Consider the following 25444-nt stretch of genomic DNA (forward strand, 5'->3'; position numbering starts at 1 on the left):
ATGCCATTTAAAACCTTGTGCGTCTTTGTCTTAACGTGATTTTCAAAGAATATCATGTGTTTTGCCTAACATCGCCCTTGTCCCTTGGAGAGGGACAGGAGCGATCTCCATGTCTTCACGTTCATCTTGTATCTTTGACCTTCGAACTTCCATTGTAAAGTGAGTAACATCCTTGTTCGTTCCTTTTGCGCTTGTTCCATTTGTTTGCATGAGGTGTTTGGACGTTTAAAGGGATCATCGCCCTTGTCCCTTGGAGAGGGACAGGAGCGATATGGTCTCTATGTTCAACTTGATGATCATTTTACGTTTGAAATCTTCGTGTATCACCTTCAAAAGACTCCATGGACCCTCTAAGACCTTGCAAAATCTTGACCTTACGTGATTCTTGCATGAGTTGATCAATATACCTAATATCGCTCTGGTCCCTTCCTGAGGGACAGGAGCGAAGTTCATCATTATGTGCTTGTTCTTGTTTTTACCAACTTGCAATCATCTTCATTACGTGAAATGATGTCCTTTCGACCCTCTTGGTTGCTCGAAACTTGTTTGTCCTTTGAAATTTATGCCATTCTGTAGATATCGCTCTGGTCCTTCGGTGAGGGACACGAGCGATTCGCCTTGGTCCCTTGGAGAGGGACAGGAGCGCATTTCGCTCTGGACCCTTGGAGAAGGACACGAGCGAAATTTGACTTTTCGCACTCTCGATCAGGACAATTTTAATGGAATATAACATTGTTTCTTCTTTCTTATACTTTAAGTTATATTCCATATATACTTTCAGGATGTTTGAGAGTGGTTTCAGACCTCCAGGAGTTATATTGCAAAATCTAGTTTTTGGAGGTTTTTTCAGTTTCTAGACTTAGTCAAATTCAGGATCAGGGCATTCCAGACTTAGCCAAATTTCAGGATCAGGACCTCACTCAAGCCGGACTTGCTATCCTATGTGATCCCCTGGGCGACGCTTCAAGTTATATTCATTTGATAAAATGCACCTCTTTGGACCTTTTCACATCGTCAAGACGTTAAAATCTTGCAAGGACAAAGCAAAATTGGATTTGTAGCTCCGGTCCTTCACTGAGGGACAGGAGCGATTTTTCCCCTGGAGGCATTTCTGTGCTCATGAAAATCTTCAATTTATATTCAATGGAAAGATCTCGCCTTTCTCCATCACTTCCAATTCGTAATTCATCTTGACCCTGCAGGAATAGTAAAATATTTGAAAACGAGCTCCCGTCCTTCACTGAGGGACAGGAGCGATTTTGCTCCTACAGGCCAAAATAACATGATTTTACACATTTAATCACTTCACAAGGCAAAAACAAATCATTTCCAATGCCCAGGATCAAATATCAAAAAAGTCAAAATTTGGTCAAAAATTCACATTTCATCTTCAACACTTAGACAAATTTAAGCTCTGCATCAACGATCCAATTGAAAATTAGACCATTCTGGCAAATTCATTACATTCAAAATTTGCATTCTAGAAAAGGAAATTCAAAAAGCTCCCAAAACTGACTGGATTTTGGTCCGAAAAGACGGTAATTAAAACCCTAAGGCTTGACCCTAAATCCAGACAACTAACAAACTAACAAAACCCTAAAAAAGCAAAGCGAAAACAAACAAAACGAGCAAAAAAAACATGGGTCCCCATTTGCAATGGGGCGATGTGTGAAAACGTCACAACATGCTGCTAAAATGGTAGTTGGCAGGTTTTGGAGCTACAACTGTATTCCATTCTTTGTAGCCAAGTGAATGTTTTACTAACTTTTATGTTTGATAACTTTGATTGTTTTAATTTTTATACTTATCTCATTGAATTTTTATACTTAACTTATCTCATTGAGTTTCTTTGCGACAGGTCTCCTTATTGGCAACAAATGGTTGATGCCATTACCATATGCGGGGCGGGGTTCAAAGCCCCTAGAGAGAGTGATTTGAGGGGACCCATTTTGTCTCAAATGGTGGATGATGTGAAAAAGGATTTAGATGAACAACGCCACATATGGAGCACTAAAGGTTGCACCATCATGACTGATGGTTAGACGGATAGAAGAAATAGAACTCTCCTTAATTTTCTTGTTTCTTCCGCAGGTGATTGATTAATTTTAGTTTCATATAGTCTTTAATTTTTTATTTTTTATCTAATGGTTTATTGAATGATCATTGACCTAGCTTTATTTTTTTATTTCAGGGGGCACCGTTTTCATCAAGTCCATTGATGCCTCCGCCCATTGCAAGAATGCCACCTACCTATGTGAGCAGATAGAGGAGGTGATTGAAGATGTGGGTGAGGAGAACGTGGTACAGGTGGTGACCGACAATGCAGCAAATTATGTTGCTGCGAGTAAACTTTTGATTACAAACTATTTTTGTTTGCAAATTAATTACTATCTTGTAGTTTGTACCTCCATTAATTACAATTTACAATGCAACAAATTATGTTGCTGCAAGTAGACTATTGATGGAGAGGCACCCATCTATAGTTTGGACTCCATGTGCTGCTCATTGCATTGACCTCATGGTGGAGGATATTGGAAAAATCCCATGGGTCAAGAGATGCGTAGAAAGGGCAAGAAATGTCTGCAAATTTGTATATAATCATTCATGGGTGTTGGCTCTTATGAGACAATACACAGAGCAGAAGGAGTTAGCTCGTCCAAGAATCACAAGATTTGCCACAAACTTCCTCACATTACAGTCCATGCTTAGGTCTAAGACTGCCTTGAGACATATGATTGTTGGTGAGGAGCGGTCTTCCTCATCCTATGCTACCACCCCTGCAAGGATAGATATGGCAGACTCCATTTTTGATGAGCGAGGCTTTTGGGTCCCTTGTGATGAGATAGTGAAGGTAATTTTTTTATAAATTCTACAATTTAACTTCATGTTTTATAACTTATTATATGTATTCTCTTATTTGCTCATTTTTCTAAATTACACAATATTTTCAATTTTGCAGTTTGTTAAGCCCTTGGTGGTTTTGTTGCAAGTTGCGGATGGAAATAAGCCCGCAATGGGCTATATATATGAGGGCATGGATAGGGCGAAGGAGGGAATCAGATTAGTCTATGGAGCAGATGAGAGCAAGTATGGTCCCATTTAGGAGATCATTGATAGGAGATGGCATCATCAGCTTCATAGGCCCATCCATGCGGCAGCCTATTTTTTGAATCCGGCATTTCGTTTTATCCTTTCTTTCAAGGCTGATGTGGAGGTCCTTAATGGGCTATATGCAATCATGGAGAAGATGGGACCTGCTGGTACTTCTCAGATAGACCTTTTTCGAGAGCTACAGATGTTCTCAGATGCACAAGGGGAGACCTTCTCTCGTCCTGTCGCCAAAGACGGTTGGACAACTATGATGCCAGGTAAAAATAAATTGTAAGGCTTAATTTTAGTTTTATTCAATACTATATTGTAACTTGTTAAATGAGTTCATGAGTGAGACTGATTTTATTTATTTTTCTCATTTCAAACTCAGATCATTGGTGGAACTTTTTTGGCCCAGAGACACCAAATATTCAGAAGTTGGCCATTCGCATCTTGAGCCAACCATGTAGTGCATCAAGTTGTGAGTGCAATTGGAGTATGTTTGAGCACATACACTCCAAGAGGCGCAATAGATTATCTGTGGAGAAGATGAATGATCTTGTCTTTGTTCACTACAACCTCCGCCTGAGAATGAGAAAGAATGCAATAGTTGACATGTCTCCTATCATTCTAGATGAGGTTGATCTTGAAGCAGAGTGGGCCAATGAGAATCAGACAGCTCCTGGGACTCCTACAGCTGTATTTAGTGATGATGACATTGATTGGATTGACTAGGTAGATATAGAGGCTGAGGCTGTAGCCATGGCAGAGGAGGAGCAGAGAGCACGAGCAGAGACAGGAAATACTGAGACTCAAAGTGACACAGCTGTTCCTGATGTTGGTGAGCATGACACAGCCGTTCTTGATGTTGGTGAGCATGGCATGGTGTCACGGGGAGCGACTATGGCTGCTGAATCATCCAAGACCTACTTTAAACGCCTTCACAGGGGGCCAGGGCGAGAGGGTGCACGGCCCTCTGAGCCATACGCTTGTACACTTGTAGTTGTATTTAGTATTTACTATTTACCTTTGGTATTTGTATGAAACATTTGATGATGATCATATGATGACATGGATTTTTTATTCCATGAGTTTTGTAATATTGTATACATTTGACAATATTTATATATCTATGTTTGTTATTTTCTTCAACTACAATTTGCTTTTATGCTTATGTGATTGATGTATACTTGTGTATGTTATCAAATGAGCTGAGTTTAATGATGTTTTTGTGTCTATAAGGTGTATTCAATAAAGGGTGTCTGAAACAAGTTTTAAATCTTTAAAAATCTCTAAATTTCTTGAGTTTTTCACTTTCCCGAGTCCAACTGAGTCTGGAGCCGCGTCTGACGCCGAGTCCCGAGTCCGAGTCCGAGTCGGCCTTGCTGAGTCCAAGTTGAGTCCGAGTCCCGTTTCTTTGGTATATATATAACCATAACCATAATACATAACATTTGTGTCAAATTGAGAGTTCACGTGAGGGTCAAAGCCAAACAAATTAGCAAATGTGACAATATCAAAACTGCTTTCATAGTTCATTGTCAATATGCATATGTTATTAAAAAATACTTATTTCTACTAGAACATTTACAACTCCATTGTTTTAACTTTTAACCAATTGTTATGAATATTTAAATGTAAAAATAAACCATAATAGATAACATTTGTGTCAAATCGAGAGTTCACGTGAGAGTCAAAGCCAAACAAATTAGCAAATGTGACAATATCAAAACTTGATTCAAACTGCTTTCATAGTTCATTGTCAATATGCATATGTTATTAAAAAATACTTATTTCTACTAGAACATTTACAGCTCCATTGTTTTAACCATTTGTTATGAATGTTTAAATGTAAAAATATAAATAACAATTAATGTGGCTCAGATGCATATTCCAAGCAACTCAACAAGCCATAGAAAATATTTCACCTTTACAAAACAAAAATAAAAGTATTGACATAGGCACCAAAAGGAGTCTAGCTTTTTCTCATTCCAAATCCTTCACAAACATTAAAACAAACAAATATCAAATTGAATTGAATGAGTCCAATACCTTGATTAGATTTCCCACTTTGACATGCGAAGCTTGTTCAGTTTGTCTCTCCACAAGGCTTCAGAAACCATATATCAGCACCATAAGCAAGCTAAAATAACAGCAAGAATGCATGTCTAGACTATTTTTTAAAACATTAAAATACCTGCATCTTTGTAGCGTTCCTCCCCGGCAGCTATTAGCATGTTCATTAATAAAATAATCTCATCAGTTACTGGATCTGGCCCTTCAGGAGCACTGCAAAAACATCAGGAAAACAGCTAAAAGCAATCAATACTTAACTGCAGTCTGAAACACCAAAAGGAACTGTGTTAAGAGTTAAAAAATAAAATCCTATCCACAAAATAAAACCTTAGCAAATAAATTGATTGGTGATGTCAACATACACAAGGATGTTATAAACTCATCATATTACACTTGAACTGGAAATTAAGGTATGAGAAGACCAATCAGTCAGCATAGCTTTCCCCTAAGTCCATATCTAGCATACGTGTAGTAGAGACAAGATCCATAAAGCTGTCTGCTATTCTTTTACTGGATCTTGTTTTTCCTTTTTTTCCATTTGGGCTTTGATTGTATTCAGAAACCCAATTAGGATGAGAGGGTGAGATGCATTTAAAATGTTCTAGAACCGTACCTTTGTTTTTTGATTGAGGGTGGATAGGGGTTTTTGAAAGGGCCCCAAACCTTTTATACAGATCCAATCATTCAAAACAATGAAGCTCAATAAGAACAAACAATAGTTTGAAAACTCGGACTCGGACTCGACTCAGCAGCCCAAAATTGACTCGGACTCGGGAATCGGCACGAACTTAGCAAAAAACTCAGCACAATTACACAAAAAAAAATCAATGATTTTAGAGAACATAAAAGTCTAATTTGACTATCAATTTGTCATAATTCAAACATTACCCATGTCATGTGACCCTTAAACTCTCAAAATTTAAATTCAAGTAACTATGTCTGTCGTGTTCAGGCAGCAAAAGAGTCTGAGCTCAGAACTCAGGAGTCCGAGCCTAAGACTCGGAAGTCTTGGAGCAAGACTCGGCCAAGTACTCTGCAATACTCGGCCAAACTTGGCTCAGGAGTCTGGTCGACTCGGCTTGGCCAGCTCCAAGACTTGTGAGTTTGGCAAGTTTTGCGAAGCAGTCAGGAAGTCTTCAAACTATGGAACAAACCACACAGCAACATCACTGTAAACTAAATGCAACGTAACAGCATCTCACAAGGTGGAACAAAACCGATAGATACAAAAAAACCACCCACCAACAACCACCAAAGACCAGCCAGCTCAAGGTGGCTTGAAGTTAACTGCTTCAAGGTGCTTTGGATTCTCACAACATTCCACCCATCGACTTGTTGAAATATATTTTTTCTCAGTTGAGCTCTCATTCTTTGAAGCCAAACTAGAGTCAAAAGGATACAAGGGGCACAAGGAGAGCCTTTCCTTAGACCACTAGAATCACAACTTTGTTGTTCCCTAGCGGAAGGATGTATATATTGACCATATGCAAATGCAAACTATGTTCTAAAGAGAAACAAACCAAACAATCTCCCATCAGCAAGTGAAGTGTGAAATAGGAGCATACCTTGTGTGTTCAAAAGAATGTTAAGCTTGGACCTTTTACAAAAATACATTTTTTTGCTTCCCCATGGCCCTCCGAATTAGGTCATCTTCAAATCTCCTTATCTAGTTGTTTCTTGTAAGGGGACAACATCAATGATGTGTTCCTTGATTTTACCACATCATAGTTGCTTGTTTCAGGCACCCATCCCCATTATATTCTGAGACAATCTGTTATGTTTTAGGAATATCAATCTAAAGTATATATATGTATTTTAGGATATACACACAGGATATTTAGTTTTGTATATACAACCTTTTTATTTGTTTTTGAGTATACAAAATATTCAAACACAAATGTGAACTTCATTGGCCTTGCAAGTGTGAAGCTAACACTTTTTAATGATATTGAAACGTGTATAAATGTATTAGGAATAGTGGGTCAATTTGTAAATCAAAAACAAATGTGAACTCCATTGGCCTTGCAAGAGTGAAACTAATACTTTTTTTAAAATATTGAAACATGTATAATGTATTCACAATGTTGTATGGTGCCACATATTTTTAGATGCAAGGGGGCAATGACACGAGTTTGCAAGAGAAGTTGATGGTGATAATGCCCCCCTCCCCGTCCTATGTTGGACCTTCATCTTGGATAAGCATTGTGAAAAGGAAAACTATGTTGCTTTTGAGGAACAATTTGTGAGAGGATTGCTGAATTTCTTAAGAGAAGACCGAGTAAGGATACTATTGTGAGGTATTCACACATCGCCCCATTGCAAATGGGGACCCCTACTTTTTGCTTTCTAGGGTTAGTTTTCTTTGCTTGGTTGTCTGGTCTTGGCTATTAATCTTTGCATTAGAGAGTTGCCAGAGAGATCATTAGGATAGCAAGGTTTGCTTGAATTGAGGTAGGTCAGTAGGTGGTCCAGGTCAGGGTCTCTTTGAAAGCCTTCTCTGGGTCAGGCCTTGCTCTAGTCTTGGGGTTATGCCTTGATTGAGTTTAGGAGAGTCTTCGCATTAGAGCCTTGTTTGATACCAATTTTACCCTTCAAGGAGCAAAGAACATGAAGATTGAGCTTGAAATCTTGAGAGTTGAATGAGGAATTTTAGCTAGATTGTCAAATTCGCTCCTGACCCTTCCAAAGGGACAGGAGCGAAATCTTCCTTAGCTCCCTTTTGACTCCTATTCTAGACAAAACTTTCACTTTAAGGCATGGATTGGGGGGACATAAGCTTGAGTTCACCTTTGGAGACGCCTTGGACAAACTTAGACATGGAAATTTGGGGAAAAGGTCAAGATTTGAGCCTAAAAGACAAATTTCGCTCCTGACCCTTCCAAAGGGTCCAGAGCGAATTTCCTTTGATCTCCTTGTTTAGGTCAAAATCTTTGACATGATTGAGGCAAGGTTGATTCATGCAAGCCTTGTGAGTGAGTTGCAACCATGTGAGGTGAAGTTCTATGAGGAATCCGTGCAAAACGAGAAATTTCGCTCCTGACCCTTCCAAAGGGTCCAGAGCGAAATTCCTAGAGGGGTATGTCCTTCCAAAGGTACCTAGGCGAAATTGTTAAGATGCACTTTTGATCCAACGTTTTGGGCTAGGCACCTCCTTAAGGTGATTTGTTAGCATGTCATAAGGTAAGGACAATGTGAATAAGGGTAAAGTTTGAGTGTTGGGATGATATTTAAGACTAATTCCTCAAATTCACTCCTGACCCTTCCAAAGGGTCCAGAGCGAATTTCCTTATATCTCCCTTCGTGGTCCTAATTTGCCTCATTAACCTTATCCCTATGGCGTGATTGAGAGAGTATTGATGTGTGCAACAAAGTGAAGTGATGGAAAGTGAAGGATTTGAGCATAATTGCAAATTTCACTCCTGACCCTTACAAAGGGTCTAGAGCGAAATCCTCCAAAAAGACCTATTTCTTCACTAGGGACATCAAATGGTGGACATACATGGCAAGGAAAGGATTCAAAAAGACAAGTTTGAAGCAAGATGACTGAAAAGAAGGAAGAATTGGGTCTAGAGGAACAAATTCGCTCCTGACCCTTCCAAAGGGTCCAGAGCGAATTTCTCAAAAACATGTATTTTCCTCACAATTTTAAAGCAAATTGCCCTCAAGGTATTTTCCTAAGATGGTTTGAAGCTAAACAAGCAAGCTAAGAGAAAACTTTATCAAGGACAAGCCCTATTTTCCAAATTTCGCTCCTGACCCTTCCAAAGGGTCCAGAGCGAAATCCTTGGAAAGACTTATTTCCTCACCAAAGTATTGAGTAGACACCACTTTGAGAGCAAGTTTGTAATGTCCCCATCCTAGTCAGGGACTTGGGATTGAGGAGTTAGCCTATTTTTGGACCCTTGTAGGCTAACAGGGTATGGATAAAGGGGTCAGTAATGCAGTATCTTGAGGAGTGGTCTATCTATTTGTTCTAGTTCAGTGTTGAGTTCAGTTCTGGTCTTCATTTCATCAGTTTCTGACACCTTATGAGGATTTCCTATTTTTTAGGGAAAAATTGCTAAAAATAGACATGGTCCTATTTTCATTGGCATGGCGAACTATGGCCCTAGCTTCTGACAGATTCAGTTTTAGAGCAATAATGAGAGAGATATGAATTTTAGGTGGTTCCACAAGGAATTAATATTTTAATGAAATATTAATATAAAATCATAAAGTGCATCACTTAAATTTATTTAAGTGAAAATTTATTATCTCCTAAGCTAATCGTTGCTTTTAGGGTTAAGTTGGGAACCCTAAAAGCAAGTTATTATTTTTTAATCCCTAATTGCCAAAATTCGCACCTTTTGGGTATTTAGGCAGCCAAGATGGAAATTAAACCTCATTCTTGATATTGAGCATTTGACATTTTCTTCTGAGCACTTGGCTATGGCGGCTAGAGTTTGAACCTGTTTTGGAGAGCGTGCATTCTTCAAAATTCAATAGCTTTGAGATTGTGAAAGATCAATCGAATTGTTGCAGCTTGGTTGGCTTCATTCAGAAGTCAAATTGAATTGAATTGGGGCAGATTTGGCTTCTTACAAGGCAGATTTGTTGTAGGGTTTTCCTATTTACTGTTTTGTTGTTGATTCTTCTGTGATTTGGAGGCTTCTTTTCCCAAACACACAGCTTGCTCATTTATTGGCACCATCTTTCACTGTTTGGGTGTCTTAGTATTTAAATAAGAGCAGATCTGAATTGTTTCAAAATAAAAATCAGAACTTTGTAAGTTGCTGATTTATTCTTTCTTTTCAATAAATTGGCTAAGGACATACGGGTATGCTTCTAAATTCTCCAATTCATTGTTTCAGTTGATTAAATTCATGTATTATTCAATATGTGTTGCAAATTAAAGAAACCCCTCTTCTACAACTTCTGTCTATTTCTCAAAGACCATCTTAATAATTAAAAATTACAAAGAAGATCTACAAATTACAGCAAGTTGAAGAGTTGAACCAGCAAGGGTTCATCACAAAGTTGGCTTGAGTATGATAAGGTAGGGGTGGAAAACTTAAATCCAAGGCAAATTGATTGTGAATTGAGCCTAAAAATGCAAATTTCGCTCCTGACCCTCTCAAAGGGTCCAGAGCGAAATCCTTAGATGGACTCTCAATTTCACCTAGTGCACTAAGGGAGCCTTGTTTTGATAGCGAATTGACTTGATGGTGATAAGAGGAGGTGTAATAAGTTAAATTCAAGGCAAAGAAAGGATGAATGAATGATGAATTGAGCCTAGGACGAATTTCGCTCTTGACCCTTTGTTGATGTGTTTTTCATGCACATGTGAACACAAAATAAAATACCAAGGTATCTTATCCTCTCTTGAACAAAGTTTCCCGACTGCTGAAGATCTCGCCGAAGGATCAGTCGGAGTAACTCCAAGGTTCTGTTATGTAGGATCTCTACATATGGATAAGCTCTTTGTGGTATGATGTGATTTTGCTAGAATCACAAGGGGACTTACACTTGATGACCTGAACGTTTGATTTGTTGGAATCACAAGTCCTATTTACTAACTGGAAGATAAACAAATGGCAAAAGATACAGGATTCAGGAAGTCTACTCTACTACCTAGAATGCGAGAAGATGGATGAATGACTAGGTGGAGTCCTACTGGGTTGGGTCTCACCATCAGATAGAACAATTCAACACCAACTCAGTGCGATCTTCTAAGGGATGTTTCAAATATGTCCAAATCGTACACCATTAGATACTAATCACCATTCAAGATAATGCGTGAACAACAAAGGTGTTATGACTCGGGATTAAGCTCGTTCTATGCCAGTTGACCACGCAAGGCACTCTTACAGTCAGCAAAAGGCTATTGGTTTGGGCTAGGTGCATTCCACGCGAGTACATTCAATAAATTCTTTCATTCAATCTAATCATTTATCATCTACAATGAAGATTCAACAAGAGACCATGCGTATTGCATAGAAACGACACATTTCACCATATCTTCAATGAAAAGGGGGTTCATTTACAATCAAGGCATCAATTTCTTGCCTTCTCTTCCTACTTTACTCTAATTTCTATTCTATTCACTATCGATCATTTGCTATTCTAACCTCTATCAACTAACTATTAACCTCCACAAAATGAAGAGCTTGAGCCTTTTATAATACTCTTAATACAATTCAATGGCTCAAATCAATTTGAGATCAATGGCCGAGATTTTACAATGAAAACCCTAATTAGGGTTTGTTACAACAAACTCAATTCTGGCCAATGAAATAATTGCATTATTTGGACACATGTCTTCTCTGGAATATTCGACCAATGGATAACCGGGGTAGGTACATCGAAGTTAGTGTCATCTTTGATGAGTCAAGTACATTGAACTGGACACGCTGAGGTGGACCAATCCGACTAGAGTGATGACTGGGATGCCACCTTGTCTGACACTTGTAACTTGGTAGGTGTTCAATTTGATGATGCTAAGAAGCTAACTTTAATTAACTCTTTTGAAACTATCTGCTTCTTCAACGGACCCTTGCACTGACCTTGTTTGATTCTCCTTTGTCCTTGACATGATGGATGGGTGGTGTACCTTACCTTGAAATGCTGGCAACGCCCTTCATTGTCATCTTGTGGTTCTTTAGTGTGGCAAAGTGAAGGTTCTGGAGGTAGCTGGCGAATTGGTCGTCCTTGATGATGTTGGACTGGAAGAGGTCGTCCTTGATGATGCTGGACTAGAGGAGGTCGTCCTTGCCCTAGTCTGGTCTTCTTTCATCTGCAAAACAAACCAAAAGATGATTAAGGTCATATAACAAATTCATTTCAACATAGCATTTTCCACCTTAAATTATTAGCAAGAAGATATTAAAATGAAGCTTGTTCAAGATTCTCTCCAGGGACAGGCCCCATAAGAATTTCGCCCTGGACCCTTTGGAAGGGTCAGGAGCGAATTTTGCATTCCTGGCTCAAATTCTTCTCACTTTATGACCGTACTTGCTTAGATACATGCCCAAGGATGCCCTCCTTCTCAACCAACACCAAGCTTGATGTAAATTTGGGGCAAAAGAGAGGTTTTAAGAATTTCGCTTTGGACCCTTTGGAAGGGTCAGGAGCGAAATTTACATTTTAGGACAAAATCTATCATACCTCTACTCCAAAATGCCTTCCAAGGCAAGCACACACAAGTCTTCTCTCCACCAAGGTCTGGGAATCCATCTCTTGATCTTCATCATGAGCAATTTAGGTGAAATTGGGAATTTCGCTCTGGACCCTTTGGAAGGGTCAGGAGTGAAATTCACTCTTTAGCTCAAAATCCTTACCTCTTGGACTCAAAACCAACTCAAACGCATGATTGTGGCAATCTCCAAGTCCAATCCTCCTTGACCAATATCCTGGCTTAGCTCAAACTTGAAGGAAAAAAGGACATTTCGTGAATTTCGCCCTGGACCCTTTGGAAGGGTCAAGAGCGAAATTCAAGTTTTAGGTCTCAATTCTCCATTTCCCTCACTTCAATTCATCTTGCAGGGCAAAGTAACAACATTTCAACCTCAACCATGCCTTAGGACTCAAAGTCCTGACTTGACACAAGGAGGAAATAGGTAGATTGAAGAATTTCGCTCTAGACCCTTTGGAAGGGTCAGGAGCGAAATTCTCTTTTTAGCTCAAAATTCGCATTTTAAATGGTCAAAAATCTTTCCAAGGCATTCCAAATGGCTTCTTTCACCCTAGTCTAGGCCTGACTTCACTCAAAATTTGGAGAAAAGGATGGTTTTAGGGTTTTTCGCTCTAGACCCTTTGGAAGGGTCAGGAGCGAAAATCCTATTTTAGGCTTCTTCCTCCATTCTTTCAACATCAATTAACTTCAAAAGGCAAGAACATGTCTCCTCACACCCATCCAAGCTATAAAAACCTAAAGTTTGATTAGTCTTGCAAGGAAAGTTGGTGATTGTAGGATTTTCGCTTTGGACCCTTTGGAAGGGTCAAGAGCGAAAATCTTGGTTTAGCTCAATTCCTTCAATTTCAATGATTTATAGCAACTTGAAGCCACTCCTAAGGACCTCTCCCATCTCAATTCACTTTAGTCTGCAATTGCCTTGGCATAAAATTGAGGAAAAAAGGTGGTTTAGTGAAATTTTGCCCTGGACCCTTTGGAAGGGTTAGGAGCGAATTTCCCTTTCTAGGCTTGATTTTTCATCTTTTCAATCTCATTCTTCTTTACAAGATAAATTTCATCACTTCTCACCTAAGGAACAAAGTCTTAAGCTCAAGCAAGGTTAAAAGAATAGGTTTGCAAGGAATTTCGCTCTGGACCCTTTGGAAGGGTCAGGAGCGAAATTTCCTTTCTTGGCTAAAACCCTCACTCTTAAACGCTTTCAAACATTCCCAAAGGCAACAACATGTCCATTCTCCCTTTCAACATGCCTTGGACATCAAAATTTGGTCAAACAAGGGAGGAAATGAGTCCTAGGTAGATTTTCGCTCTGGACCCTTTGGAAGGGTCAGGAGTGAAAATCATGATTTAGGTTTTGATTGCTCATTTTCCCAATTTCAATCTTCTCTGGGAGGCAAACATAGATCATTTTCCACCTAAGGAACAAGGTTTGAAGCCCAAACAAGGTAGCAAATGAGTTTTATAATGAATTTCGCTCTGGACCCTTTGGAAGGGTTAGGAGTGAAATTCTCTTTTAGGCTAAAATCTTGATCTTCCAAAGCATCCAACTCCCTCTCAAGGCAAGAACATACCAATTCATCCTCCATCATGCCAACGCCTAGCCAAAACAAGGAAGAAAACAAGAGCTATAAGGATTTTCGCTCTGGACCCTTTGGAAGGGTCAGGAGCGAAAATCATGATTTGAGCTTGATTCTTGCTTCTTCCAACTTCAATCCTCTTTGGGAGGCAAACATAGACTATTTTTCTTGCATCTCCATCTTGGTCCTGAGTTTGGCAAAAGGGGAAAAGGAGTGTTTTCAAGAATTTCGCTCTGGACCCTTTGGAAGGGTCAGGAGCAAAATTCAATTTTTAAGCCAAATCCTTCATATCCTCCACCTCAAGTTACTCCCTAAGACTAGAACATGTCAAAACGCTTCCATACATGCCTTAGGAACTATGAACTTGGCCTTGATAAGTGAGAAATTGAGTTTTAAGGGGATTTTCGCTCTAGACCCTTTGGAAGGGTCAGGAGCAAAATCCCTATCCTTGGCTAGTTTCTCACCTAGGTTCACTTCATTCTCCTCCAAACTTGATCAATTCAACTTCCTTCCATTGCAATCCAAACAATCCATCATCCAAATGGGTTTAGGCAAGGTCAAACTAGGTTTTTAAGGCCAAAGGAAGGCAAAATGGAGGATTTCGCTCTGGACCCTTTGGAAGGGTCAGGAGCGAAATTCTCCTCCCAGACTAGCTTTCATCATCTCAAAGTCCAAAAACCTCATTTCTAAGGCAAACATGCATCAAAACCTACCAAACTATGCCTTAGAAGTTCCAAACTTGGTCAAGCTAAGGAGCAAAATAGAGGAAATATGAATTTCGCTCTGGACCCTTTGGAAGGGTTAGGAGCGAAATTCTAATTTTGAGCACATTTCTCCATTCTTTCAATTCCAATCCACCTCAAAAGGCAAGGATACATCACCCCACACCTATCTAGACCATAAAAACCAAGAATTCGACCATCCTCAAGGGAAAAAAGGTGTCCTTCAATAATTTCGCTCTGGACCCTTTGGAAGGGTTAGGAGCGAAATTCTCATTTTGAGCTAATATTTCAATTGCTTCCTCCTTTTCACGCCTTGGACACACTTTGTTAGGCTTCCTTCCATCATGATCATGCAAATTTATCCTTTAGGTCGACATATAGCTCCAGTTTTTGTAGAAAATAGGGTTTTACATGAATTTCGCTCTGGACCCTTTGGAAGGGTCAGGAGCGAAATTCCTCTTTGAGCTCAAGTCCTGGCTTCATTTTCTCCTTTCTTCATTTACACAAGTGTGTTTACCTTCATTCAATCCTAGGAAAAGGTTAGCTCAGAGCCTAGGTTAAGGTGGAGTGTCCTGTGGAGAAATTCACTCTGGACCCTTTGGAAGGGTCAGGAGCGAAATTCCTCTTTTAGGCCTAATTCACCTCCTTTTCCACTTGACTTTGCCCTAGGCTGGGTCCTTGATCCATTTCCTTCCATGTCCTCGCCAGATTTGCCCAACTCAGACCCTCAAAAGACAAAATTCCCTCATCAAGATTCAATGACCTCCTGACACCATAAGCAACAAGAGCAGAAACTAAGCTTAAGAGAGACTTTCAAAGAAACCCTAATTCTAGAGCATCGTGGACTCACCCTGACTTAAGCAAAGCCTGCTATCCAGTGATCCCCCTGACAGCACTCATCATGCAAAGGCTAACAGACAAAACCCTAAAAGACCAAGAAAACAAACCCTAGAAAGCAAAAAAAGTACGCGTCCCCATTTGCAATGGCGATGTGTGAATACATCACAATTTTCCTAAGACCCTCCTTTTTGCTTCAAATATGAACTAATTTCATGCCTTGGAACCTCAACTAGGACATTATCATGCCTTGAAGACAATTGAAGTAAATAAAAATGATGAGAAAGTGAAGAATTTGTGCAAAATGCAAAAATTCGCTCCTGACCCTTCTAGAGGGTCCAGAGCGAAAATCTCATTATAGGCCCTGTCCTTGGAGAGGATCCAGAGCAAATTTCATTATAGGGCCTGTCCTTGGAGAGGATCCAGAGCGAATTTCATTATAGGGCATGTCCTTGGAGAGGATCTAGAGCGAAAATTTCATTATAGGGCTTGTCCTTGGAGAGGATCCAAAGCAAATTTCATTATAGGCCCTGTCCTTCCAGAGGGTCCAAAGCAAATTGATCCTAATGCCTTCTTGTTGATGATTTAAGGTGAGATATATCATGTTAGAATGAATATATCATGTATTCTTAATCATCTTTTGTTTGTTTTGCAAGTCAACAAAATCAAGATGGAGGAAGATCAAGCCAGCACAAGGGCGACCTCTTCCAGTTTCATCATCATCAAGAACACTTCAAATGCATGGAGGACTCAAGGTGCTTCAAAGTTGGAGGACTTCAAGTGTTCAAGGCATTGCAAGCAATGGAGTTAACCATCCTCAAAGACCTCATTCTACCACATGGAGAAACCACAGGATGTCAAAAGAAGGATCTTACAAACACTTCAGGGCGAAGTGAGCTACTAGAGAAGGTGACTTGACCATGAATTCCTATCACCATAATGCAAAATCAAGGAGGAGGCTTCATCAAACACATGAGAGCCAAGGAAGGGTACATCATTCATCAAGTACATCAAGGACGGAAGAGGATCAACCAAAGTCAGTGCAAGGGTACGTTGAAGAAGCAGATAGTTTCAAAAGAGTTAATCAAAGTTAGCTTCTCAGCATCACCAAATTGAGTATCAAAAGAGATACAAGCAAGTACCAGACAAGGTGGCATCCCAATCACTGTTCCTCCAGTCAGATAGGTCCACATCAGCATGTCCAAATTCAATGTACTTGACTCACCAGTGATGGCACAAACTTTGAGGCACCTACCCCTATTTCCTATTGGTTCATAAGCATTGAATGTAATTTTCTCATTGGCTAAAGGAGTTTGTTGTAACAAACCCTGATTAGGGTTTTCATCTTGTAATTCTAGCCATTGATTGTAAATCATTCTGAGCCATTAAAATGTAAAGAGCTCTCTATATAAAGCTTTGGCTCTTCATTTGTAAGGTTTAATAGTGAATAGTTGGTTAATGGAGGTTAGAATAACTAATAGTCAGTAAAATAGAATAGCAAATAGAATAGCAATTAGAGTAGAAGAGAAGGCAAGAAATTGTTGCCTTGATTGTAAATTAACTCCATTTTCATTGAAGTTATGGTGAAGTGTGTTGTTTTTTTGCAATATGCACGGTTTCCTATTGAATCTTTATTTTAGATGGTAAATAATTAGATTGAATGAAGGAAGTTACTGAATGCACTCGCATGGAATCTGCCTAGTCCAAACCACTAGCCTCTTGCTGATTGTAAGGGCGCCCTGCGTGATCAACTGGCATAGAATGAGCTTAATCTCGAGTCGTTACACGTCTATTGTTCATGCATTAACTTGAATGGTGATCAGTGTCTAATGGAGTAACGATTTGAATATATTTGAGGCATCCCTTAGAAGATTGCACTGAGTTGGTGTCGAATTGTTCAATCCGATGGTGAGACCCAACCCAGTAGGACTCCACCTAGTCGTTCATCCATCTTCTTGCGTTCTAGGTCTTAGATTAGACTTTATAAACCCTGCACCTTTTGCTATTTCTTTATTCTTCCCGGTGAGTAAATAGGACTCAAGTTCTAGCAGATTAAACACTCAGGCAATCAAACGTAAGACCCCTTGTGATTCCAGCATAATCACATCAAACCACAGAGCTTATCCACACGTAGAGACCTTACATATAAGAACCTTGGAGTTATTTCGATTGATCCTTAGGCAAATTTTCAGCATTTGAGTAACTTAGTTAAAGAGAGGATAAGATACCTTGGTATTTTATTCTGTGTTCGCATGTGCATGAAAAACACATCAACAGATACCAAAGGAGATATTGGATTTCTTGAGGCTTCTAGAGAGGACTCCTAACTTGGGAATTGCACATAATTGGGGTGATTGTTTCCTACATACCGACACCACAACTTTCAAAGAATATGGGTGTAGGGTCAGCCCTCACATTTTGCCAAAATTTGTTCCAAAGAGGTTGGCATATCTTGAAGTTATCTGGCAATTGAATGAGTTAAATAAAGCTCATTTAAGACAATAGAAGGGATCCTTTTCCCCAGCTTCTCTAAAGTTTTCTAACTTTTTGGCAGCTAATAAGGATGGGTTGCATCAGATTTATCCAATCCTACAATCTTACAAAATGGACCTTGAAGGCACAAGGATCTTTTCTCTTGAGGGTTTCATACATCATATCAGAATAAGCATAAAAAGGCCTGCATTTATCCATGAAAATTTTGTATGAAGAGGATGTTATATGAGGAAGTGATTGAGAAAAGAAGAAAATGGGTAGATATAATGAGGGGAAAAAACCAAAGAAAGAAGATGAACCGTAACTACCCTAGTGCTTATGCGGATGAGCAAGATCCAATCTTGAGAGTTTGAGAGATGCTTTCCAATGCAAAAACATTAGTTGGAAAGGCACCTATAGTTGAAGAGAGACCTACATATAAGAGAGATTCTACTACTCTTGTGAGACCCTATGTCAAGGCGGAGAGTGAATATGAGCCTCTGGACCAATCTCAAGTTGTTGTTGCCCTTGAGGAGCAACCTACAAAGAGACAAAAGGTCATTAACCTGGAGGGTGGAGTTAAGAAAGTTGAAATTGAAGAAAATGTTGTTGAGCAAAAGTTATGCTACCAATATCTTCACCTCCAAGGATCTTAATGCCTATCATGCCTACAAATAGAATGGATGTAAATCTAATGTACTCCAGTGATCACATGAACGATATCAAAGCCCTTGCCTGTCAACAATTCATAGCGGCTGATGATTTCATTAAGACTCAAGAATTCAAAAATTTTGTCACGAGGATGAAACAGAGTGAATATCATAAGAAAGTTAGTGAAGCAAAAGACAGTGCAGATCCTTCACAATGGGATGAGATACCCCATAAAGTGTTGCAAGAGGTGGATTTAAATGTTTGTAAAATGACTCCAGAGGATGGAAGTAAGCTAGCACAAAATAGTGGTTTGTTGTTGCTCCCACGTTGGGATACAATTAGGAGGCAGGACCAAGAAGTATTTGCTACTTAAGAGCAAGTAGAATAGGCCTTCTCAGAATTAGGGTTTAGCCCTAAGTTTGAGACTTTGGCAATTTGGTCTATGGCTCCAAACACCAATAATCCAAAGGTGGTCAACAACATCCATGTGTTAAAGTGAGATTTAATAATAAAAAGTCAAAAACTCTTGTTCCACAAGTTGCATCATTGGTGGTGAATACAACTCTGTTTAGCGAGGCCACAATCAAAAAGTTGCAGGCAAATTTTGATAAATTATATGAGCAACATGTGAGAGTGGTTATAGAGTTGAATCAGTTGAGATCCCTTCAACTAGCATCCACAAGTGCACCAGTGCCAATAGTTCCCACTCCATTGATCTCATCAAAACCATTCCCATCAAATAGGGCAGCTTTGCTTGAAGAAATCAAATAGTTAAAGAAGCAGATGAAGGGAGCTAAAGAAGATGTAGATAGTTGGCAAATTGGTGACAAATTTGATTAAATTATAGGTTATCCAAAATAATAAGCATAGTTGATGATACATTGAAAGCATGTTCAGATTTAAAATCAGCCTTTGCCAAACATGAAGAAGCTAAGGGTAACCTCAAAGCAATAACAGATAGGTGGATGCCTAAAACTACAATAATAAGGCAGGTTTTCAAATGTACCAGATTTGATCCAGAGGCTCCTACAGAAATAAAAGCAACAAATGATATGATGTTTACATTAAGAAGTGGTTGCCTGCATGTTGAAACTTCATAAACAGATCAAGGAAAAGATGGGATCAATTGAAGCATTGAAAAAGAGAATCATGTCAGGTATCCTAGATGATCAAGGTCAAGTCAAAACCCTAGATCAATGGCAAGGAGAATTTGGTGTAGTTTGTCCTAATCTTTTATCCTCTGTATGTGCCAATGAAGAATTGAACATGAATCTACTAAACACTACATTGAATGAGTTTTTTGCCCTAGAGGTAATTTTTTATACTTTCAGTAAGGAAACTGTGTACTGTCCCCACTTTGCAATAGAATTTAATGGTAAATAATAATAATTAAATTAAAATTCAAAAGTAGTAAAAAAAAAAAAAAATTAAAATATAAAAGAATATAATTGAATATAATAAAAAATTGATTAAAGTTAATGAATGGTCAAAAGACATGGAATGAAAAGTTGTGACTCCCTCAAACATGAGATATATGAGGGAGAAGAGAACCTCATTTGAGAGGGGGATAATTTGGGAATCAGAAGTGCAGATCTGATTGTGAAAGGTTGTGTCCCTTTCCAAGGGCAGAAATAATGAAGAGATTGACTCTTTCAAAGGGTGCTAATGGTGAAAGGGTCTGTCTCTTGCCAAAGGGCATACATGATGAAGGGGTGTGACCTCTCCCTCACACTGAAAGATATAAAGGAAAGGAATCAAAAACATCCAGTGAGATCACCATCAATCGGATCAGATTAGAACTGTTATTAAGTTGCAGCCGGTTACATCCTTGTTCTTGGTGGGATAGGAGGTAATTTTACATTATGATCAATATGGAAAACAAAAAAAGAAGGCTTCAGCAATAATCATTTCATTGGTGGGATTGAACATCCTGTTGGTATGGTGTATATAATCTGATTATATCTATACTTTCCAGAATTACATATTGTATGCTTATAAATATCCAGAACATACGATGTTGCTATATGCATCTATTTTTGCATATACATACGTTGCTGATAATACTGTCCACATGTATTCCGAGCGTGCATCTGATCATGAATATTCTGTAATCAACTGGGACTTATATGTACGCTTGCTTATAATCTGAATATGCCGTAGCCATGATAGAGGAGGAAAGATTGCCAGTAGGGGAACAGCGATGGGGTCACCTTCCAGACACGCCACCTCATTTAGCAAGGGCCCATGAGGCCAAAGGGGTATGAAGGAACTGCTTTTGGATCTGTGAAAGGGTGGACTCACTGGGCACCCTATGGTAAACCACCCTCACTATCATGGTGAATGTCTGATATCCAACCTTAGGAAGTAAGATATTGGTGACACAATTGAGAGGAACGATGATAGGATACCTCACCAAGTACACCACCTCATTTTGGCAAGGGCCACATGACGCCAGGGGGGAAAAGGTCTGCCCTTGGGCTTGGGTTAGAGGGTCTGTAGGGCACCCTATCAACTCACCCTTTCTTAGCTTCCCACTGGTTAAATTAATGCTTCCATTATGTTGTGCTTTCAATTTATATATATGCTGTTATTTTCTAAATGAAAGTATCTGCTATTTTAAGGAGTTATAATTTTGGAAAAACCTCTAACTTGCTTGCAGGACTTTTCACCAGAATTTGAGATACTCACTAAGAACCCTTTCTTAGCTAGAACTTGTGATTTACGGCAGAAATTAGGCACTGATAACGTAGGGACATTACACACTGGGGCAATTTTGGATGCAAAATATGTAGCACATAATGACAAGGTTCCTAAGGTGCTCTCTTTCCAATGGCCTTTGGAGAAGATATTTGTATCTTGGGAAGAGAAATATAATGACTAAGCATATTTGCATTTCATCTGGTCATCAATCCATAACAGTTAGAATCCAAATCAGTAGATGACCTAATTTTGATAGTTTTGAGGGAGTGCAACATTTTTGGTTCCAGTAGCCAGTTCAACCATCAAGATTGGTTATCTCCATCAGCAACATGTGAACCATTACTATTATTTTCAAATGTAAATCTTGTATTGTAATGGGCACAAGTCCCCAAGTGACTTCTATTAAATGAAACGTAAAAAATGTAACTAAAAGTTGTCATTAGGCTTTTAGGCCAACATGTTTCGCTTTTCTATATATGGAACTTGTAATATTGTAAAAAGGATTTTGAATTCTGAATCTTGGAGATATTCTATTGAGAAGCGAATATTTTGAGTTGTAGAACAAATTTTGCATGTAAGTGGAAAATATTTGTAAGAAATGTTTTCAGTTCAAATTGCAATAATATGAAAGACACTTCCCGTGTCTTCTCTACAATTGTCTCCTTAAATGTATGCATTTTCCTTTTAAGCAAAGAAATCAAGGGTTTCTGAGTTTATTTGTACACATTATTTTGTATTGTAAATCTTGTTTGATGCTTCTATTCAAGTAATAATTTAAACACTTTTAATAGAAATATAAAGGATTTTGTATTGCATCAAGGGATTGTTAAGAGTTGTCAGGAATGCCATTTCTTGGATGTGTCATTGTTAGGCAGTGATACTTTTTACCTTTGAGCTTGAAGTGTAGGTGTTGAAAGGAGGCACTTATATGTGATAATTTGACTCTATAACCCTAGAATTAGGCACCGATCAAAGATCTATTTCGTCCATAGTCCACAATCAAAAAACCCTAAAATACCAGAATCATTTCAGTACTTTTACTTCTTTTAGTTGTTGTAGTCTACTCATGTTCTCAAGATGTTGTAATGAAGACTTACCAAGGATCTAGCTAATTCCATAATAATCATACAGATCTTAGTAAAATTTGTGAGAACATTTCTGCTTAGTCAATATCTTTGGGTATGAGGGTTACATATTTTCATATATTGTAATAAGGAATACCCAGCTAGGTCTAGCAAAGCCTAAAGTGCAGAGGACAGTTTATTGTCTCCTGTTCGTTGGTGTAATAACCACCCCTAAATTTTCTTTTTGAAATTTTGCCAATTAAGTGGACAACTTAACAATGCAAACAACAAGCTTCTTTTTATAAGGAAATCGGATTGGAATCTTTTCAATTATCCTTCAATGTTTTGTTACAGAGTTCTTCAAGATTTTGACATTCGCACAAGCATTACAACATGAATTGATAACACATTTGAACCCACTAACAAAGCTTCAAAAATATCTCATTAATGCAACATGCAATAGCTGATTACACTTGCTACAATAGTGTCAAAAGATGGGCAGTCATGAATTTCTGCTAATAAGTTTTTACTAATAACATCACTGCTGCTCATGACATCGTAGAAGATTGATGTATACAAGATAGCACCTTTCAGCATTTATATAACATAGCATTGTTACAAGTTATTTGAAATGGGAAAATGATCAACATACTGTCCAAACTGTTAATATCTCATCATGGGTTTAGTTTTATTTAGATTAATTTTTCATTAGTTTATTTTATTAGGTTTTTCTGTTCCGACAGTTTTGTATAACAGTTTACAACTGTTTTTGCCTCCTCTTTATATCTGCTTGTTTATTTTATTTTGAATGAACAATTTTTTTATGTGAATACAAATTATATTCAGATTGTCATTCTTTCCATTCTTTTTTCTATCTGCTGCTAATAGAGATTCCAGATTGTTATTTTATGCCTGAGCTATCAGTGGTATCAGAGCTTTGGAGTTTGGAGTATATTTTTATGTGAAGCATTTGAAGATTGCAGCTTTCTACAGAATCAAAATACGGAAACAAAAATTGATTGAGGTGAAATCAATTTATTTATTTTTACAAGAATTTTATATCTTGTTATATTTGGTAAAGTTTGGCAAGAGATTTTGAGCAATCTTATAAATTTGCAAACTGTACAAATTCTATATACATTTATTTTCAATTTACAATGCAGTCTATTGTTTCATTGATTGGGGAAATATTAACCGGAAAAGATACTTGGTTGGAATGGCATAGAAAAGTGGAAAATACATTAATTTTTAATGATTTATGGTATAAAATATGTGATGGAGATACCCAACCTACAGAACCAACAGATGTTAAAGAAAAAGAAATTTGGAATTATAAAAATTCAAAAGCCTTGGCTTTGATAAGAACTTCAGTTAATGGAGATGTATATCATCATATACAAGGATGCAAATTTGCTTGGGAAGCCCTTGACAATTTAAAAAATTTATTTGATTCTCATTCAGAATTGGAATTTATTCAGTTACAATTAAAATTGTTCAATCTTGAATTAAAAAATGGTGATGTTATGAGTTTGGCTTCTGAAATTAGAGCCATAAAACAAGATATTAATGCTGTTGGTGGGAAAGTTGATATTTATCTCACTGCTTTTATTAAGGCACTCTTTCCAACACATTCTACTTATCTAGAGTCCCTTCAAGCAAGTAACCAATTGAAAACCATTACTTTTGATTTATTGGTTGAAAAGTTGGCTGAACGTGAAAAAGATTTTGGAAGAAAAATAGATGATACTAATGAAAATGTTTGTTTTGCTCACCAAGAAAAACCTCTAAATAAGAGCTCTTCAAGAGGAGGTTATAATGATAGAGGCAAAGGTAGAGGTCAATGGAGGAAAAATGATAATCAAAATGATAGGCAACATTTATATTGTAAAAGATGTGGTAGAAAAGGAAGTCATGAAGCACATGAATGCAAGTTGTCATGGGATAAGATAGAAAGTTTTAAAGAAAATACTTTTAAGCAAAAAGATAAAACAAAAATTTATAATGATGATAAACATTTAGATGATAAAATTCCAAGAGCAGCCCAATTTGCTTGTGATAATGACGGTGATCAATATGTGCTTTCTGTTTTTGAATTTGCATCTAATTCCTCATGGTATGATTCTTGGATCTTAGATACTGGAGCCACACAACATATGACATTCCGGCGTGATTACTTTGAGGAATTTCATGAAAGTGCATGTGGTCCAATTTATTTAGATAATAAATCAAGTCTCAAACCTATTGGAAAAGGAACTGTTCGATTTAAGTTGCCTAATCTTCCAGACTTTGTGCTTCATGATGTATTGTTTATTCCTCAATTGCAACGTAATTTGTTATCACTAGTATTGAATCGACAACAAGGCTACTCTATTCTGTTAAAAGATGGGCAAGTTATTGTTAGAAAACAATCAAATAATCAAGTTGTATTCACTAGATGTGAGGATGGGAGATTATTAAAACTAAATGGCACTTCTTTTTCTAAAAATTTTGCATATCTTACTGAAGAAGGTAGTCTATCTCCTGTTCTTTTATGGCATGCAAGACTTGGGCATATTGGTTATGATAACATTCATATCTTGCAAAAGAATGGTGTTGATGGCTTACCTGTTTTGCCTAAAACAATTGAGAAATGTGAAGTATGTATTCTTGCCAAGCAACATAGAAATTCTTTTCCTCGCTCCACTTGGAGAGCACAAAGAAAATTGCAGCTTATTCATTCTGATTTATGTGGGGCCTTTACCAGTAAATTTTGTGGGAGGATCTAAGTATTTCATGTTGTTTATCGATGATTACAGTCGCATGACTTGGATTTATTTCTTGCAGCAAAAATCAGAAGCTTTTGAAATTTTTAAAAGGTTTCATGTTATGATTGAAAAACAAGCTCAATCTCAAATTGGTACTCTTTGAACAGATAATGGTGGAGAATTTACTTCTCTAGTTTTTGAGGACTATCTATGTCAAAATGGGATCCAACATCATCTTACTATTCAAGGTACTCCTCAACAAAATGGTGTTGTTGAACGAATGAATAGAACTATCATGAATATGGTTCATGCAATGATATATTTTAAAGGAATCAAATTACAT

The 25444-nt window shown here is 38.0% G+C and overlaps 1 protein-coding gene across 2 annotated transcripts in view; it reads right to left on the minus strand.

Moving 5' to 3' along the window:
- LOC131047444 (bifunctional nuclease 2) overlaps positions 1-25444 on the minus strand; it is a 161494-nt gene that overhangs the window by 28572 nt on the left and 107478 nt on the right. For both annotated transcript variants that reach the window (XM_057981344.2, XM_057981334.2), the window contains exons 8-9: positions 5288-5379; positions 5143-5200 (exon numbers count right to left, since the gene is read on the minus strand). In XM_057981344.2, the coding sequence (XP_057837327.1) occupies positions 5148-5200; positions 5288-5379 (145 nt within the window). In that variant the 3' untranslated portion in view covers positions 5143-5147. The remainder of the gene's footprint in view (positions 1-5142; positions 5201-5287; positions 5380-25444) is intronic.

The sequence above is a fragment of the Cryptomeria japonica genome, chromosome 4 (assembly GCF_030272615.1).
Source record: "Cryptomeria japonica chromosome 4, Sugi_1.0, whole genome shotgun sequence".
Classification (NCBI taxonomy): domain Eukaryota; kingdom Viridiplantae; phylum Streptophyta; class Pinopsida; order Cupressales; family Cupressaceae; genus Cryptomeria; species Cryptomeria japonica.